Genomic DNA, 20,130 nt, shown 5'->3' with positions numbered 1-20,130 from the left:
TATATTTTAGAGTAGATGGTGTGCTGCTTGTATATATCAGCACAATATAGATTTACTGTCCTCTGAAAATAACTCTGAACATGGCATAAGACATGAGGGGGCAAACACCAGTACACTAACGAGCACAAACCTCATTTAAATACTCTCCTCCCATAAATTTTGCATCTGAAAGGAAAACTCCAAAATGCATTTGCAATAAGGTCAGCTGCAACAATGGGGCTGGGCTGCACGGGGTAAAAGGCTCCTTTGATTTGATTTTCCTCTTAACCACAAGATGGCACAAAACCTTGCCTCAGCGCTTTCTAAAACAAACGCTTTTCAAGATGCATGTGGAAATTTGTCTGATCTTTGACATGATCATGAGCAACCGCTAGGTTGATTCTGCACTCATTTGATCTAATATTTGTTATATGTTTTTAAAAATGTTGTAGATTTAAGTAGCAAATAACGATCATTAAAATGATTGAATATATTTCGAAATAAAGGTCTTAATGTTGTCAATATTTGTCAGTTTTGTTCAAAGCAATTAAAGCAACAGTTTTTCAATAATGGAACAATATGTAAAATGATGGTATTTGGGGCAAAAGGCACCATATTTAACATGATAATAAACAGCGGCTGACTTTTACATTGGTTGACATGACATGGTTAGATTGAGATTGTAAATATCATATATTAAGTTAGGTGTCCACCTTAGACATAATCACCATCTTTATAATGAAACCATCAGATTTTAAAAAGTGATATTAATCATATCATTTAATAAAATAGATTTTGTTACTACTGTAAAACTATATTATTGGTTTATGGAAATTATTATGGGATTTCCTTCAATGCTTTCAAAATCTTTTTTAAATGATTTTGTTTTATTTTTCAGATATTTCTATATTAAAGGTGCACTATGTAGTATTTTTGCAGTAAAATATCCAAAAACCACTAGGCCAGTGTTATATATTTTGTTCAGTTGTGTACTTACAATATCCCAGATGTTTCCAACTATTTGTAAATTGTGAGAAAATTGCTATCTTAACTAAGAACTGGGACGTTTCAGCATAGCGTTTGAGGAGTTGCTTGTCAATTGCGTCATATCTGCGTCACCCTCGGTCACCCTCAATTTTTTTTTAAAATATAATCAACCACCATGGGTTCCAAAAGAAAAGCACTGAGAAGCTTGATAAAGACGGGCCCAGACCTGTAACTTGTATTTTAACGATTCACTCAGCCACCATGGATTCCAGCCACCATGGATTCCAGCCACCATGGATTCCAAAAGAAAAGCACTTTGAGAATCTTGATAAAGACGGGCCTAGACCTGTAACTTGTATTTTAACGATTCACTCACATTAACACAGATAGCCATGTGATATCTCTACTTAAAAGTTTTCTCTCATTGTACCATTCTCAAAAGAAGTGATAATTAAAACACTATCAATATCATATGTAAAGAACTCCACAATCAGAAGTCATCATCGATTAATTGAAATACCATTCATAGAGATCATGAATTTCTTTATATTCTTTGTGTGTTGCTATATATTGACAAGCAGTGCATATGGGCAGATCGAACTCCTGCTGTTGCAGTAAATGAGGAGTTGGAGATAGATATTTCCTCCAGGTAAAGAACCTGCGATACGCTTCGTCGTCCTTGTCCAGCTGAAGCAGATATTCTGCTAGCGACTTTGGATCTGGGAAGTCATTCACATGAATGAAGGATTCGCTGGGATAAAAGTTCTCATAGTTTTTCCTGGGAGGACCCAAAACCACAGGGACGGTACCTGCAGCAAGCGGCCCATTTATCTTCTCAGTGATGTAGTCCTTGTGGATGGAGTTCTCTAAGGAAAGGTAAAACTTGCAGCTGGCTATGGTAGGATAGTATTCATTATGATTCAAGAACTTTGCATAAGCCTTCCCGAACATATTCACTTGGATGTGCTTTCTGAATTCTTGGTAGAACTGGTTCCTTGCTCCAACACCCGTTACAGGAGCGTTGTTACTCACAATCCAACACACCAGTTTGTCCTTTTTAGGAATTACAAACTCCTCATCTGAGTTCTTCCTGACAGTCAAATGCAACCTGGAAAAAATATCAGCATCCTGTCTGTAACTGAGAGTGTGATTAAACAGGTTTTCCAGACCGGGTTTTTTCTGAGTGTTGGTTGGGGATTCTAGGTGAAACCATATCCACTTCTGGAACGGAGGACGAGGAGATGGAGGAAGGTTGGACAGATCCCAACTGATGCACTTGTGATAAATGAGGACGGCATCTGCATTATTGTAGAGAGATCTATTATCTGTCAACAGACAGCTATCAATATTGAAAATAGTTTTGCAGTCATTCAGGTCAAATCTGAAATCTTCAGGCCAGAACCACATCAGAAGTATAGGTTTGTCAGTAGAAGATGCAGTGGTGTGTTGTTTGACTCTAGGTAGTGGAAGTGGACAGTTGTTGAAAGGTGAGAACCAGAAAAACACGACACTCAGAGAGACGACACCTGTAAACGTCACTATTAGAACCAGACGACACAGAGATGAGCCATTTGTGCTTGACATTCTCTGATCTGAAGAAAAGGGCATAAAGAAATGTGTGTTATTGAAAGCAAATAACAGTAAAAAGAAATGTCTCAAAAATACAACCAATTTCTGACATTTCAGAAAACAACTCTAAGATTCATATAGGGCACTTTAAAAGCCCTTAAAGGGGTACTTCAGCGCTGGAAGCTGGAGGAAGATGAATCTGTATTCAAACAGTCATCAATCAATAAAAATGTGAAATTATTTTTGAATTTGGTGCTTTCTATACTGAGAAAAGACAGAAAATGTATTTTTGTCTCACGGGGATAAAAAACTACAATTCCCAGAATGCTTCGCTGCCCTGTGAGGCCATTCCCATAGCCACCTACTGGATTACTGTGACTGAGTTAGAGAAGACACTACAATTAAAACTGAACGTGTCTGTTCAATATAATGAGTGAGTCACCGCGCGAGTATGACAGCACTGAGCACGAACTGCAGGAGTGAGATAAATGAGCTGAATGAGCTCTCGTGATGAGAGCTGAGGTAATCGCGACTACACTCGCGGCATACATTCACAACCCGAGTTCAGTCTAGCGCGTTTCAGTTCATGCTTTTGCAAGCTTAACTTTCGTAGAAATTAATTTGAGAAGTTAAAAGACTTACATTGCTCGCCATAGCTCCGTGCCTGCAGCTGCGAGCTGAGCTCTGAGTGTGATCTCCATCCCTCATGCGCGGTTCAAAACATGCAGAAATGGCTCCCTCTGCTGGCTGTAGTCTTTAGCCTTTGACCAAACATTCCTCCGATGATGCAAAAATCGTCAATTTGCGTCATAGGAGGAATTTTTCCAGAAATCCATCCATCCATCATCTTCCGCTTATCCGGGGCCGGGTCGCGGGGGCAACAGTCTAAGCAGAGACGCCCAGACTTCCTTCTCTCTGGCCACTTCCTCCAGCTCCTCCGGGGGCACCCCGAGGCGTTCCCAGGCCAGCCTGGAGACATAATCCCTCCAGCGTGTCCTGGGTCTTCCCCGGGGCCTCCTCCCGGTGGGATGTGCCCGGAACACCTCCCTGGGAAGGCGTCCAGGGGGCATCCGAAATAGATGCCCGAGCCACCTCAGCTGGCTCCTCTCGATGTGAAGGAGCAACGGCTCTACTCTGAGCTCCTCCCGAGTGACCGAGCTTCTCACCCTATCTCTAAGGGAGCGCCCAGCCACCCTGCGGAGAAAGCTCATTTCAGCCGCCTGTATCCGGGATCTTGTCCTTTCGGTCATGACCCACAGCTCATGACCATAGGTGAGAGTAGGAACGTAGATTGACCGGTAAATCGAGAGCTTTGCCTTACGGCTCAGCTCCTTCTTCACCACAACAGACCGGTACATCGCCCGCATTACTGCAGATGATGCACCGATCCGTCTGTCAATCTCCCGTTCCATCCTTCCCTCACTCGTGAACAAGACCCCAAGATACTTAAACTCCTCCACTTGAGGCAAGAACTCTCCACCAACCTGAAGTGAGCAAGCTACCCTTTTCCGACTGAGAACCATGGCCTCGGACTTGGAGGTGCTGATTCTCATCCCCGCCGCTTCACACTCGGCTGCAAACCGTCCCAATGCATGTTGAAGGTCCCGGTCTGAGGTTGCCAACACGACAACATCATCTGCAAAGAGCAGCGATGAAATCGCGTGGTCCCCAAACCGGACACTCTCCGGCCCTTGGCTGCGTCTAGAAATTCTGTCCATAAAAATTATGAACAGAACCGGTGACAAAGGGCAGCCCTGCCGGAGACCAACATGCACCGGGAACAAATTTGACCTACTGCCGGCAATGCGAACCAAGCTCCTGCTCTGGTTGTAAAGGGACCGTACTGCCCTAAGCAAGGGGCCCCGGACCCCATACTCCCAGAGCACCCCCCACAGGGTGCCACGGGGAACACAGTCGAATGCCTTCTCCAAATCCACAAAGCACATGTGGACCGGTTGGGCAAACTCCCATGAACCCTCCAGCACCCTGTGAAGGATATAGAGCTGGTCCAGCGTTCCACGACCGGGACGAAAACCACACTGCTCCTCCTGAATCCGAGGTTCCACTATCGGCCGAATTCTCCTCTCCAGTACCCTGGCATAGACTTTCCCAGGGAGGCTGAGGAGTGTGATCCCCCTGTAGTTGGAACACACTCTCCGGTCCCCCTTCTTGAAAAGAGGGACCACCACCCCGGTCTGCCAGTCCATAGGCACTGTCCCCAACCGCCACGCGATGCTGCAGAGGCGCGTCAGCCAAGACAGCCCCACAACATCCAGAGACTTAAGGTACTCAGGGCGAATCTCATCCACCCCCGGCGCCTTGCCACCGAGGAGCTTATTAACTACCTCGATGACTTCAGCCCGGGTGATGGATGAGTCCCCCTCCGAGCCCTCAGCCTCTGCTTCCTCAAAGGAAGACGTGTCGGTGGGATTGAGGAGATCCTCGAAGTATTCCTTCCACCGTTCAACAATATCCCCAGTTGAGGTCAGCAGCTGCCCATCTCCACTGTAGACAGTGTTGGTAGGGCACTGCTTCCCCCTCCTGAGGCATCGAACGGTTTGCCAGAATCTCTTCGAGGCCAACCAATAGTCTTTCTCCATGGCCTCACCGAACTCCTCCCAGGCCCGAGTTTTTGCCTCCACAACCGCCCGGGCTGCCGTCCGCTTGGCCTGCCGGTACCTGTCCGCTGCCTCAGGAGCCCCACAAGCCAGCCAGGCCTGATAGGACTCCTTCTTCAGCTTGACGGCATTCCTTACTTCCGGTGTCCACCACCGGGTTCGGGGATTACCGCCTCGACAGGCACCGGAGACCTTACGGCCACAGCTCCGAGCGGCCGCGTCGACAATGGAGGTGGAGAACATGGTCCACTCGGACTCAGTAGCTGTGTCCCAAAGTGAAGTGCGCGCACTTCGAAGGCCGCATTTGAAGTGCGATTACGTCATACCTGCACTACGAAGACTGTCCCAAAGTGAAGGCTGCACCCTCTGAAGGCCGCATTTGAAGTGCGATTACGTCACAGCGGCACTACGTAGGCTGTCCCAAAGGGAGAGCTGCACCGCTGAAGAGCGCATTTGAAGTGCGATTGCGTCACAGCGGTGCGACGAAGGCTGCCGCAATTCATGAGCGACTTCAAAATGCGCCCTTCGGTTCTCAGGCAAAGGAAGGGTACAGCAGATGGGACCTTCCCATAACTTCGCACCCTTCCCTATCCCAGAATTCATAGCACACTGGTGACTACAGGATTTGACTGGTCCGCATTCCCGCGGCACTTGATCAGATTCCAGTTAAAGACGGTAGCGGTCGGTAACTCAAGTGTAGCCTGGGTACTATTGAACACAACAGCGCAAGCGCTAGAAGTAAATAAAACGTCCAACGTTAGTGCATTCACACAGTTCCCAGTTCCCTGCCCTGAGCAAGATGAACTTTAATTTCCCCAATTTTTAAATGCTATTTATTTCTCAACCATTATCTCAAGAAGATGAATCAGTCCATTATCACCCTTTTCGCTGTTTCTTTCTTTTTTTCCCATACACTTTCCTTCAAAATATAATCTGCGCGGCGCTGTATTTTCGTCTTGCTCCCGCTATTCCGCACCGCACCATTCCGCTCGCGCAAAATTCACTCCGTGCTCACCCGCTATAAATTATTTTATTCCCGACCCGACTGATCCAGCTAAATTTAGATTTTGTTTCCAGAATCTATCTTTTAAATTTCCCTTACAGAAAGAGAGACACTGGATAGGAATTGTCCGTGCAATCATTTATTTTTCTTACAGGCTGTAGCCTATGTCAACACCGTAACTAAAACAAATATCACAGAAAAATAGGCTAAATCAAATGTGACATTTGTCACTCAGAATTATAAGAAAAAATACAAACAAACGAAAACTGCTGACTTAGATGCTAAAATAAAGTTTATATATATATATGAATGAATGTTCACTGACGACGGTCAACATCGATCCTCCAAAAGCTGAATGCGTGGCCGACACAGAACAATTTAAATGGCTAGCTTATTATTTTTAATGCTAAATTAAGTTATTTGTAAATTAAATGAACTGCTGTCTATTGTTCATTTTCGTTAACTTCAAACGTAGGCTAAATTAAAGAGAAGTGGTTTTTCTATAGCTATTGTTTATTTTTGTAATGCACGTTATAATTTGTAGCTACAAAACACATTTATGCTTATACATATATTTTCTTGTCATGTAATTTAAAATGTGTAAATGAAAATAAATTGGTCTATTAGCCTACGTAGGCTTTTTACAATATAGCCTATTTATAGACCAATAAAATAACTTAAGTTTAACATTAGAAACAACAAATTTTTATTATCAGCCAACAGAAGAAAACACTTTTCTACACTTTCATTGCGCTGAGCGGGAGAAGCTGGAGCTGGACCGAGATGGGGAATAATGCTCAATAGAGACTCTGGGATGAGTGTTTCCACTGTCCGCAGCTCTGCGGGGCCGAATCGGTCGACGGCTGCATGGCATGCCATAAAAAATGCATCTGAGATGATGAGTTGAATAAAAATAAGTAGGCCTACTTAAAAAAAAAAAAAAACTTGGACGTATATAGGCTAAATGTTTAAAATATATTGTAACAGTTACATTTAACATAATAAATAAACTGTTAACTAATATTTGCAATTTGACAATATTTAACCGGCTACATATTTACATGCTTATGGTCCAGCCCATCGTCGCAGGCTTTGAAGCGTGTCAAAACCCAATAGAAAGCTCAAAAAAGTATATATATATATATATATATATATATATATATATATATATATATATATATATATATATATATATATATATATATATATATATATATAAGTAGTAGTATATGCTCCATTTCTCTTTTTAAAATCTCCTCACGAACGTCCGCTGTCAGTTGTCAGAACCTGCTAGTCCATTAACGACGCTTGGTTCATTGTTGCCAAGTCTGGAATGGGGCTGCATTTAGGCTACTGTTGCTTTGGGGTGTTTGTAGCCTATAGTCCACAGGTTAAGTTGTCTTTACTTAAGCAATATTTCTACTGCCCGCGCCCCGCATTTTGGGATATTTTGGCACATTCTGGCTGTGATTCCGATACTTTTGAATAACAATTGTAGGGGTTTTATTATTCAGACCTGGCAACCCTGTCCCTCGGTTCGCCCTTCGTGCACTTCGTGCACTTTTAAGGCGTGGCCTGGTCTGGCCTTCGAAGTGCATGGCCTTGGAAGTGCGCACCCTTCACTTTGGGACACAGCTCATATCTCCAGACTCCCTCGGGATCTGGTCGAAGCTCTGCCGGAGGTGGGAGTTGAAGATCTCTCTGACAGGGGGTTCAGCCAAACGTTCCCAACAGACCCTCACAGTACGTTTGGGTCTGCCGAGTCTGTCCAGCTTCCTCCCCCGCCATCGGATCCAACTCACCACCAGGTAGTGATCGGTTGACAGCTCCGCCCCTCTCTTCACCCGAGTGTCCAAGACATACGGCCGGAGGTCAGATGAGACGACCACAAAGTCGATCATCGACCTTCGGCCTAGGGTGTCCTGGTGCCAAGTGCACTGATGGACACCCTTATGCTTGAACATGGTGTTCGTTATGGACAAGCCATGGTTAGCACAGAAGTCCAATAACAGAACACCGCTCGGGTTCAGATCAGGGGGGCCGTTCCTCCCAATCACGCCCCTCCAGGTGTCTCTGTCACTGCCCACATGGGCGTTGAAGTCCCCCAGTAGGACGATGGAGTCTCCAGTCGGAGCACTTTCTAGCACCCCTCCCAGAGACCCCAAGAGGGCCGGGTACTCTGCACTGCCATTCGGCCCGTAGGCACAAATGACAGTGAGAAACCTATCCCCGACTCGAAGGCGCAGGGAAGCAACCCTCTCGCTCACCGGGGTGAACTCCAACACATGGCGACTGAGCTGGGGGGCTATAAGCAAACCCACTCCAGCCCGCCGCCTCTCACCATGGGCAACTCCAGAGTGGTAGAGAGTCCAGCCTCTCTCGAGAAGTGTGGTTCCAGAGCCTAAGCTGTGCGTGGAGGTGAGCCCGACTATTTCTAGTCGGTATCTCTCGACCTCCCGCACAAGCTCAGGCTCCTTCCCCGCCAACGAGGTGACATTCCACGTCCCTAGAGCCAGTTTCCGTGTCCAGAGATCGGGTCGTCGGGGGCCTCGCCTTCGACTGTCGCCCGATCCACTATGCACCGGCCCCTTATGATCCCTCCTGCAGGTGGTGAGCCCACAGGAGGGCGGCCCCACGTCGCTCTTTCGGGCTGAGCCCGGCCGGGCCCCATGGGGGAAGGCCCGGCCACCAGGCGCTCGCATACGAGCCCCAACCCCGGGCCTGGCTCCAGGGTGGGGCCCCGGCTGCGCCATGCCGGGCGACGTCTCGGCCCTTGTTTTTAATTTTTTCATAATGGGCTTGTGAACTGCTCTTAGTCTGGCCCGTCACCAAGGACCTGTTTGCCTTGGGAGGCCCTACCAGGGGCATAAAGCCCCGGACAACATAGCTCCTAGGATCATTCAGGTACTCAAACCCCTCCACCACGATAAGGTGACAGTTCAAGGAGGGTTTTTTTCCAGAAATAAAATGCATAAATCTCTTGTCTCAGGGGGATATGAGCGGGGAAAGCACAATCATTAGAATATACTCCAGGGTTTCTACTGATACAAAGCCATATGCTAATCGTTGAAGTAACCCTTTAAGGACAAATGTGAACAAAATCTGTTCTTTTTATTTTTAATACTTAATTTAATCTGAGCAGTACAAGATTTGGCTACTGAACACACAAAAGCATTTTCGACTAGATTCTACAATGTTAAGTGCTTAAATGAATCCTTAATCCTGCCTTGGTAGAGAAAAATGGGCACCCTTAGGAAAGAATGGGAAAAACTGTAATTCAGAGTTGTTGTTGTTGTTGTTGTTGTGTTTTTTTCTCAATAAATCCAACACAATGCAGATCATACATACACACAAATGAAGAAGTGAGTCTATACAACATGCTCGATATGCTAAAAACTCACACACACACTCTCTCTCTCTCTCTCTCTCTCTCTCTCTCTCTCTCTCTCTCACACACACACTGCAATATTTGCGATGCTTCCAAACAAAACATGTTGTACATTGTGTATTTTTATCTGTTTGATACATTTACATTTATTAGGCTATTGATAGGTTTATTGTTTATTCTTACCTGTTTGGTACTGAAGTTATTGAGTACAGTTTTTTATTTTTAGAAATAAATGATAGTTCTGTCTCCTACTTTTTCTTTTCCTTATAGCATGGTCATCATTGTCTGTAAGCACATTTTGGCATCTTTGTATATTCTCACCCAACACAAATGGTTTTAAAACATTCTACAATTGTAACGTGTGATAAAATCTAAAACTTAAGAAGTTAATGTCATTAAAACATTGGTTTAGACCTCAGCCTATATAAAGCCATTCTCATGAGCAAATAAGATTTGAATTGTACATTTGGAATTAATGTAGGTAACAATTTCTCACCTCTTTTAAGAGCCCCTGAGAGAAATTAGCAGTTCTGCACCACTTCAAGACGGTGTGTCCACAAAAGAGGATTACTCTTCACGGATGAGTTTCTGCATGTACCAACAGAGCTGTGCTCGCAGGACCAGTCATAAATAACTATGCAAATGTATTTTCTGTTGTTTTCTGACATTGCTGTCTTTGCAATGTAGTCTTAAGTCGTAAGCTGGTTTTACGTAAGCTGGTCTTCAAAGATTACTGATCATGAGGGGATTAAAGGGATAGCTCACCCAAAAATGAAAATTACCCCATGATTTACTCACCCAAGTCATCCTAGGTGTATAGGACATTCTTATTTTAATAATACATGAAAATAAAAAAAATATAAGGCTACAGACTGCTTAGATTTTCACTTTAAATTTCAGTCTAAACATACCTTTCTTCTTCTGCTCCTGAATGATACTGTTTGGATGTAATTTCAACCACAACTTCACTTTAATCTCTCTATTGTTACTTTGTTTCATTTCATTTAAAGTAACATTGACTATTTACGAGACAACTTATTATGACGACTGCTGAGACTAAGGCAGAATCAAAACCAGTAAAGTCGCTATTACCATAGAGATTGGAATAATTAGGAATTACATTTTTTAGGTTTGACCACCTTTTACTGTCATGCAAGCATCATTAATATAATAACGAGTAAGCGCGCCACTAAAATATGACAATGTAGATGTGGTGTGGCAAGCAGCGGGGCGAGGGGCCGCGAGAGCGGTCCGGTGACGAGTGGTAATGAGTACCAGCTGCGTGACACACCGGTCTCGTCTCACGGCCAAGTGACGGGAGCAAAAAAGGAGGAGCCAAGGCAGTGGAAGACGAGAGAGGACCAGGCCTTGACTTTATGTTGAGTTTTGTTATGTGTGTGTGGGCAGTCGTCCGTGAGGGGCTACCCGCGGTTTACTTTTGTTTTGTTTATTTAATAAAAGTTGTTAAACGGTCGCCGGTTCCCGCCTCCTTCCTTCCCATCTACGAACTTTATTACATTGGTGCCGAAGCCCGGGAGGAAGGAGGGACATGTTGTCGGAGAGCCCTCGCTGCTGAGTGGGATCGCGGTGCTGAGGAGTTCGGGCAGCGCGGATGAGGAAAGACTGCCTGAGGCGGTGGTGCTGGAGCGAGTGAAGACCGGTGGGACGGAGAGCTCGCTGCCGTGCCCCTGGGTCGAGGTGGGGTGGCAGCCGCCATCCGCTGTAATCACTCTCAGAAAAAAAGGTACAGTTCTGTCACTGGGGCGGTACCCTAAGGTACAAAAGTGAAAAGGTACATCTTTGTACCTTACTCACCCCCAAATGGTACATATTAGTACCTTAAAAGGTACATATCAGTACTTAAGAGTGTGAATTAGTACCTTAAAGGTACATAGTAGAACCTTTAAGGTACATATTAGTACCTTTTTGGTTTTGTACCTTAGGGTACCGCCCCAGTGACAGAAATGTACCTATTTTTCTGACAGTGATGGGGAGGAGCAGGGAACGCAGAGCTCGCTGCCGACTGCCCTCAATCGGAGGAGCCACCGCCGGCCGCCAGGGGGCGGAGGAGGATCGGGCCGTCCACCGGGCGTCCAGCACCATCGCATAGCACTGTGAGGAAGAGCCTCTCGGCTGGTGAGGACCGAGCGGCAGTGTGTCGGGGAACCGGATCAGATTTTTTTTTCTCTTTCTTTTTCCCCCCTCTCTCCCCTCTCTCGTTCTGTAGCTCCTCATGCTCCCATCTCCATTTGTCTCACCTCTATGTCCTTACCCCCAGGTGCAGCGTCAGCCGTGATCGTGGGGGGTGGGGGGGTGGAGTGTGCCTCCTTCCTTCCCATCTACGAACTTTATTACAGTAGAATTGAAAATAATGAAAGATATTTAAAATTGAACACAAACAAGTGCGTTCTATGATAAACAAATTCAGTCACTCAGTCATCTTCAGTGTATTTATAAGAATGCTAAAATTGATTAATTGTGTAAGATTTAGGGATTCGATATTGTACTATCAATTTCGTTGTGAATGCAGTCAGTGCGCTTAAAGAGAGAGCCAACACACACACACACACACTGTTCTTATTGGCTGAGCTTTTCAATTGATTGATCTCTGGTCGAGTCTTAGCCTAGAAATCTAGACGCACCCTAGCGGCACCAAATCTAATCTGCCCGCGAGTGTCGTCTAGCAACTCTCAATACACTTCTGAGCTGTAAACACCAAACTCTGGTCGGGCCAATCACATCGTGTATAGAGTCGGTGGGTGGGGCTTAACATAATGACAGCAGAGTTGCGTTTGCGTGCTTCTAGTAAACAGAGAAACTGGCGAACGGCTGCTGTCTTTCGAATCAGCTTTGACCGCGACTCTGGAAGACTTGGAGTTAAGCTTTTCTCTGAGAAATAAACAAAAGAACGGCACTGAAGTCATTCTTAAGAAGGGAAGATGTGTTCGGAGTTTAGCCGACCGGATACGGCGAATGTTTAATCTGTCAACGAGCTCCGCTTCACCTTCGTTGCTCTGGTTGGTGTAGCGCTATCCTATCGCATGCAGAGGGAGTTTGAAAGACAACCGTTTATCCCGCCCCTCAGATTGAGCTGTCAATGGTGTGTTTCCAGACCAAACATCTTGACGGGGTCTCGCTTGTCAGGCTACTTGAGTCTGGTTTCCCGCAATCTGTTTAGGAGGAGAAAGATAGGCTGTGTAAATTAGTTTTTCAAAGCTGCTAACTAACTAGCAGCATCACAAGCTGTTTATTTCCTCTGCTTGTCTGAATGCCAGCGGACGGCAACTTCCATACTCTGCCATATGTAAACGCCGCCCCTGATTGTGATGGTTGCTCTGTCTCTTGATTCTCTTTCTCTCTCTCGGGTTTGCTCTCTGGCTCTTGATTCTCTGGCTCTCTCTCTTCTTGGGGCTTGCTCTCTGGCTCTTTCTTTTGCTAGGCTTCTTTGCTCTGGCTCTTTCTCTCTTCTCTAAAGCCTCTCTCTCACTTTCTATCCCTCAGATAACATATGTTGGGTACAATTAATGGTATATGTTTTTATCATCTCACATCTATTTCATAACTATTTTTAATGTAACCATAACCAGATTTTGTCATTAAATTCTTTCAATTAAAACTTATTTGCTAACTAGTTCTGATTTGGTATTGACTCTGAAGTGTTGCCTATTGTAATACAATATAGTCACACGTTATAGCAACCATCTCCCACATATTTTGCAATTGTAACTTGCTTGGTTGCAAGTTGGTTATAGGACACCGCCGGGGACTTCTGAAGCAACGTCTGACATCTGATATCTGCAGGTGAGATTTATACATGGTTCTTATAGATTATGTGACTGTTTAGAGCGTTTTAGGATGTTACAGCAGTATATTAATACAACAGTTCTCAAGATTAACATGAGACTGGTATGAGACTGGACTGGACATCTTAAACCAACATGATCAATCATTTACATAACCTTTGAATGAATACAAACAAGATTCAAATGCAGGCACATGCACAGGTAGGGCTCAACCTGTGCAGATCACATGTCCTTTTTGCCCTTTTGCCCTTACACCCTTACTCCATTGAGGAAGGGGAGGTAATATCAGGGGATTTACAACGTTGCATGTGGTCAGATTCACCACATTCATTTATTTTTTCACAAGGGGTCAGTTATTGATCAATTTACATCAAGCGTTTTCACAGTCCACACATTTTCAAAAAGTTCTCACAGTGGTCGCCCAACGCTATAACAATTTTAACAAAACTTTTGTTGATAACAATTTGGCATGTTTCACTGCGTCATCAGACCGCGTGCAGTCATCTGTGAGGGGCTGCCCGCGGTTTACTTTCGTTTTGTTTGTTTAATAAAAGTTGTTGAATAAAAGTTGTTGTTAAAAAATAAAAGTGACCATAAGTTTACAAGTTGGTAATTAAAAAGAAATTCAGAGCCACAAACCTGTAGCCTATGTTTAACTCTTATTTTATTTTACACTCAGGTAGCTACATTAAAACAGAACTAATCTAAATTTCAAATGCATACAATTGTTAAATACAATACAATACAATTTTTTATTAAACTTTATTCTAAAAAATATATCTGAGAAGGAATTTATACAATAGTTTATGGATACATAAAAAGGATATTGAATTGATTTTCAACTAATTTCAGTACACAGCAAACTTTTTTGTGTGTTTTTGCATCATGTGGGCAGTTACTTTTCATACACGGGAAGCACATCCATACCTGGACACAAGTAGGCTAGTTGTCGTGGTAACAACAATACTGTAATGTGCTGACTTATGTGGACTAACTTTTATTTAAGGAAATCAGTTATTTAGGTCCTGCGCTGTCTATTGATTCAGTTGATATGAATATGTCTATAATGGTAGAATTATAAAAGTATGTGCTTAAGTAAACGCTCAAGTTTGTGTCATGAATGGCTTCTTTTTTTTTTTTTTTTTTTTTACAGTTATCTGAGGTCAAATAATGACGTTTGTGTGTTTTTTTTATATTCAAACACATCCTAATGAATAAGTAATAGGCTCTTTTCTACACTGGTTCCCTTCCTCAATGGAGCAGCATGATCTGCCCGGCATCCTAGCAACCCCTGGTAGGGGAATTCACCAGTTCACTGCTCAGGTACAAGGTAACTGGGATGATCTGAGGGAGTTCATGGAAAAACAGGAGAAAACAGTAAATGAGCTTACCCAGGCACTGAAGGCCTCTTCTTCACACTGTGAGATCCAGATCAATGATCTTTCAGTTAAGGTGGAGACCAACAAGCAACAGGTTCTTACCCTACTGACTGCATCTAAACAACAAGAGGCAGCTGAGGCCGACCAATTGATTAAAGCGATGAAACTGATCTCAAAGTCTTGAAGGAAATTCAGAAAATGGAATCAATTATCACCTCTGCAGTTCAAGATCAGGTCAAACGAGACATCCAAGCAATTCAACACACAATTTTGGGTAGCATGGATCAGGTAACCACAAATGTTCAGCAATGTTAAACACAAATTGACAAATGTCTTACCTGTGTAGATGAGCTGCGACAGGATTTCCAAGTGTAGGCTACAATAACAAAAGTGATGACCCACAAATGGAAAAAAAAGATAACGCTTTAGATTACGGCCAGGAAAGTACTGCATAATTAAAGTGAATTTACAGCATAACTTTTGGTAATTATAGTGTAACTATAAAGTAAGTACGTGTAGGTATAAAGGAACAATATGTAATATTCGGGGAATAAAGGGGTACTATCAGGAAAAATAACAAATAATTTATACTGTAAGTATTTTTTTAATTAAGGGGTAATTACGGGGTAAGTATGAATGTGCGGGCTGTAACTTAAAGTGGCTCTTGTTTCCCTCTTGTTTCATGTATTTATATGGTAAGTACAATAAAAACACATTTACAATCTGATATCAATCATAAAAACAACTTAATTCAAAACAGATTTATAACATATTTGTTTTTTTTTTTTAAATAAACTTTTCATTTCAAATGATAACGTCCTGACAGAAAGAGACACGTTTTGTCCCTTTCTCTTTCTTTTCTTTTCCTGTTCCTCTTCTTCATTTTCGTTTCCATTGATGGATCATGGATGTTAAGATGAATCCCATGTCTTTTGACATTTTTTATTATTATTTATTAAAAGAAAAAGTAGTACACCAAGAAATGCTGTCATAATTTAGTAATCATTTCATATCCGATCAGCTGTTACCAGCGCGTGCATGAGACGCTTCAAGCTTTCATGACGTTCTCATGCACGCGTGTGAAACACATCTGAAACACGTGAGAACGGACATCTCTTGTCTTTTATTCTTGTTTGTTTCTAATTGCTATTATCATATATTATGTTATTGTTTGTATACTGATGTGAGCATAGTTTTTTTTTTTTTAAATGATAGCATCACACATCAACATGAGTTTTTCGGCGCGCGCACGTCACGCATGACACTTCAAGTTACGTCAAGCATGAAATCAACCCACACATGCGCACGCAGATTAGCCTAGAAATCTAGACACATCCTAGCGGCAGCAAATCTAATTAGCCCGCGAGTGCCGTCTAGCAACTCTCAATACCCTTCTGAGCGAGACAGGGGTAGCTGCAGCGTGGAGTAATGGGCGTGGCAAGAGGTAGGGGCGTGGTGAGAGGTTTCTCATTGGTCAAAGGAGCTTCCTCCTGGCGACTGCGTTGGCCAATCAGCAGTAACCATAGTTTTACTATAGTATGAATCAGTGGAGGAATGAGTTTTGACTTAGAACACAAGCCTTTGATGACAAATTCAACTGACGTTTTAAAAAACTTCATTGTAAAAATGACTACTGAATAAATGTTTTTTGGATAAAATGTTGTTTGTTTTGCTTACATGATTAATGTCACTTAAAAGTAGTTTATTAAACCGGTTTTACTTCATTTTATATTATATGATGAGTGTTTAATCAAACACGTATATGTATGCCTTTATACAGCAAAAACATTTGCTTCACCATTATTATAAAAATAACATTACTTTTAGTTTGTATGTAGCCTACGTTAAATGAAAGTGCAAAATTAGTTTGACTTTAATAGTGTCAGGAGACTTTTATCTTTAAAATAATAATTTGTTTTTTAAATATTTTTTAATTTATTATTTATTTCAAGTACAGACATTTCAAGTACAATACAATACAAAACGATGAATACAAAGCATTGTAAATAAATACAAAAATCTAAGTTTATAAATCAAGGTAGAAAGCTTTTTGTTTTGTGATCTCATGTTTGAAAGGGATTCAAAGTATACTGTGAGATCAGTCTTATAAAAGGTAATATAGGAAGGGTTCTTTTATTTGTGTCATGCACATAAAACTTCAGCAAAATGATTTAATTATATAATTTTGTTTTTAAGAAAATATGGATTTTGGAAACAAAGTAAAATGTCATGAGTTTCTAAATTTTAAAACTAGGAATTTCTATTTTAGGAATATCTATTTTAAAGTCAGTCCAAAATGAAATAGATAAAGGGCAATACAAAAAGAAATGTTTTATATATTCAAGTGATGTGTTAAAAAAGTGCATTTATCACAAACAGTATGAATGTTTTTTTAATGATTGATCCTAAAAAAAGTCGCGGTGGCGATGACGTCACGTAACCCGCGCCATACAGAAGGTTTCAAAGGTAACATACTTTTGAATGTATTCTTAACATCATTATTGCTTTTTTACCGTGAAAGAAATGTATTTTGTCTTGTATAATTATTTGTGTAATTATAGTGATTCAGTTTATGGCTCGCTTTTATGCGGATCAGGAAGCTTTTCGCGAACTAAAAAAAACTTAGTTCTTTCAAAAATAAAGTATTCTCGTAAGTGTCAGGATTCCGGTGTGATCTACACTAATTGTTTGTTTACCTTTTGTTTCCACATGCACACTCTCTGTCTCCTCCCTCCTCGTTATCCCTGATTGTTTTCCACTGTTGTCTCATGTTCGTTTCTCTATTCAATGTCCTGATGTTCTGTTCTCATTGCGCATTCGTTGTTTTCTTCTGGGTGGTCGCTGCCGTGTGTCGTCCGGGTCGTGTCGGGTTTTTTTCGTGTTTTTGTTATTCACCTTTTTGTTTTCCCTCCAGGACTCAGCTGAGACTGTGTTAGCCTCGGGCCGTTCTCCTCTCACCTGTTTTGTTGGATCTCTCTGTGGGTCTCTCTCGCCCTCTCCCGTGGATTCCTCCTTGGATCTTTGGACTTATCTGCTGTCAGCGTGTCTCGCTGTTAGACTGAGCTGGCTTCTTCGTTCTCCTTCGGTACTGTGTATCCTGTGAACATTTGTCTCTTTTTCTACGTTGCTCACCGGTGTGTCTGGCCTTTAGACTGGATCTTGTTGAGCGTGTATTGAGTTCCAGAGAGCACCGCATTACCGAGTTTTCTACTGCTCATTCTACTGCTGCCCTGAGACCCGAGGAGGACTGTACAGTATCGAGTGACTATTTACCCTGAGAACTGTTGTGGAGTTTGCATATTGCTGTCTGCTCTCTTTCAAATAAACCTGTTTACTTGCATCAGATTCCTCAGTCTCGTTTCTCACAGTAAGTTTATATTATGCCATTGAAGATACATACGGGTGAGAGTTCGAATGCTGGTCGCCATGTTGCTCCTCCATCTTGAAAGTACATTAGCCAAAGAGAGACATACCCATAAATTCAAGCTTCACCTTTCACGTTTTAACACTCAATGGCACCGTGTCGAATGTGAAGAGGGGGACTGCCATGTTAATCTTGGACTAAATCGGCCACCGTAGGAGTTAAAACAAAATCAGAATTGAGAGGAACAGAAACTAATATTCACTGGGTGGTCATATACCTTTTCACCGCTAGATGGGGGAAAATATCACAGTGTAACTTTAAAAAATATTCACAGTTATAGGCTACAAATACAGTTGTTCAAAAATACACTCTCTCAGTTGTCTGGCTATCACCAGACCAAACTCAATTTAAAACTAAACATTGGTCTGGGGAGTCTGCTCTGTATCTTCTACTGCACACAAGGCGTGATAAACGAGCATTGTTCAAATGATTCTGTAAGCAATTGGATAGGCCTTCAACCAGTCAGACCAAAAAGGCATGATAAATGAGCATAATTCAAATGACTCTGTATGAGTCCTTCAACCAATCAGACCACAAGAAGCGTGAGCAATGGGCAATGACCCATCGCTTCTCTATCCGTCATCATGTTAAACCCACCAATAGTGCACCAGGTGGATAAGCCAGTCTGAGATTGGTTCCTGCAAAAGTGTAACCGAAGCAGCAGAAATTAATGTACAGGTTTCCAGACTGAGTTGCCGGGCGAAATCAAATCGCTGGCAGATCACGCTGGGCTTACCCAGTCTACTCTCTCAACCACACAGCAAAATCTCCAGATCTAAATTTCTGGTGTTGAATTAACACTGTTAGTGTAAACCACACTCTCTGGCTGGTGAACATATGTAGAGATAAATCTCAACACTGAGAGAGAGTAAAATTACATCCGGGATATTTTTGCGAATCAAGTTGAAACTTCTCACAGACGCCATTTTCTTTGACTCAAGATGCGGAATATACAAGGAGTGATAACACTGATATTGCGTGTTTTATCCTGGTTTCATCGTATTTACATATGCATTTTATTACATCATTATTGTTTTATAACTATTAATGTGCTGTGCACAGCTAAACAGCTCTCATAGAGGCATTTTTGTTGATGCGTGATTCGGAGCAGTCCTGAGGCGGTTGCTTTTTAACAGGAAAACGCCGTAAGTAAGTGTTTTACCTCATTTACAATATGTATTTTATAACATATTGATTTAAAGCGATATTTAAAAGCTCTGTGCGCCTAAACAGGATAACTTTTCTCACATGCGGCATCTTCTTTTGACTCGCGATATGGAGCGGATGATGAGGAGGGTTGCTTGTATAAGGGAAACACCAAAAGTAAGTGTTTTTTAGCCTAACGTTAATTTGCAACATGTTTTTTTATGACATTGTTTTATACGTTAACGATATAACTTGACGCTTTAATAACGCGCCTAAACCTTTCTCTCAGACTAGGCTGAGGCTCGTGCGGTGCACGCGGAGTTTGCACCACATCAGAGAGAACAGAGAAAACACAGAAAAAGTAAGTGTCCCACACTTATATTAATCTGTCTTTTTACTGTATAATTGTATATTTATGTCTTGAAAAACACATTCAGTAGCTATGCTGCTTGAAGGGCTGCTTAGAAGTTCTCTTTCATCATCTCATTTCGAAATCCACCTATGGGAAGGGCATCTGTACCTGACCCCTACCTGAAGTCTGACAAGACAGGCAGGAACGTGCAGCCAAAGGCATATATAGGCTGCATACGCTACTGTACATCTGTTGACATTCGCTTCTCGTAATTTTAATCAGGTCAAGGAAAAGCCTCGAAAGAAGCTTTCTGGGCTCTCTTCCTGCCCCAGAACCCCTGTCCAAATGACGGAAGGTTCCTGCTGTAGGGTGTCCCCCTACCACACCGCACATACTGTGTTCCCCTCACCCAAATAATAAAGGCTTCAGCCCCAGTGTTTTCCAGAAAACACAACACACACAGAAACACAAAAAACACAATA

General features: G+C 42.6%; 1 protein-coding gene across 1 annotated transcript; it reads right to left on the bottom strand.

The window, feature by feature from the left end:
• Nucleotides 1–1,400: 1,400 nt before the first annotated feature.
• LOC137038310 (4-galactosyl-N-acetylglucosaminide 3-alpha-L-fucosyltransferase 9-like) lies at nucleotides 1,401–2,555 on the bottom strand. The gene has a single exon (XM_067412795.1). The coding sequence runs from the start codon at nucleotides 2,548–2,550 to the stop codon at nucleotides 1,474–1,476; it is 1,077 nt and encodes a 358-aa protein (XP_067268896.1). The 5' UTR covers nucleotides 2,551–2,555; the 3' UTR covers nucleotides 1,401–1,473.
• Nucleotides 2,556–20,130: the final 17,575 nt, after the last annotated feature.

The sequence above is a fragment of the Pseudorasbora parva genome, chromosome 13 (assembly GCF_024679245.1).
Source record: "Pseudorasbora parva isolate DD20220531a chromosome 13, ASM2467924v1, whole genome shotgun sequence".
Classification (NCBI taxonomy): Eukaryota; Metazoa; Chordata; class Actinopteri; order Cypriniformes; family Gobionidae; genus Pseudorasbora; species Pseudorasbora parva.
This window is presented reverse-complemented; position numbering and strand designations above follow the sequence as displayed.

Coding starts and splice junctions, on each gene's coding strand:
- LOC137038310 (XM_067412795.1), bottom strand. CDS start 2,550: ATGTCAAGCACAAATGGCTCATCTCTGTGTCGTCTGGTTCTAATAGTG.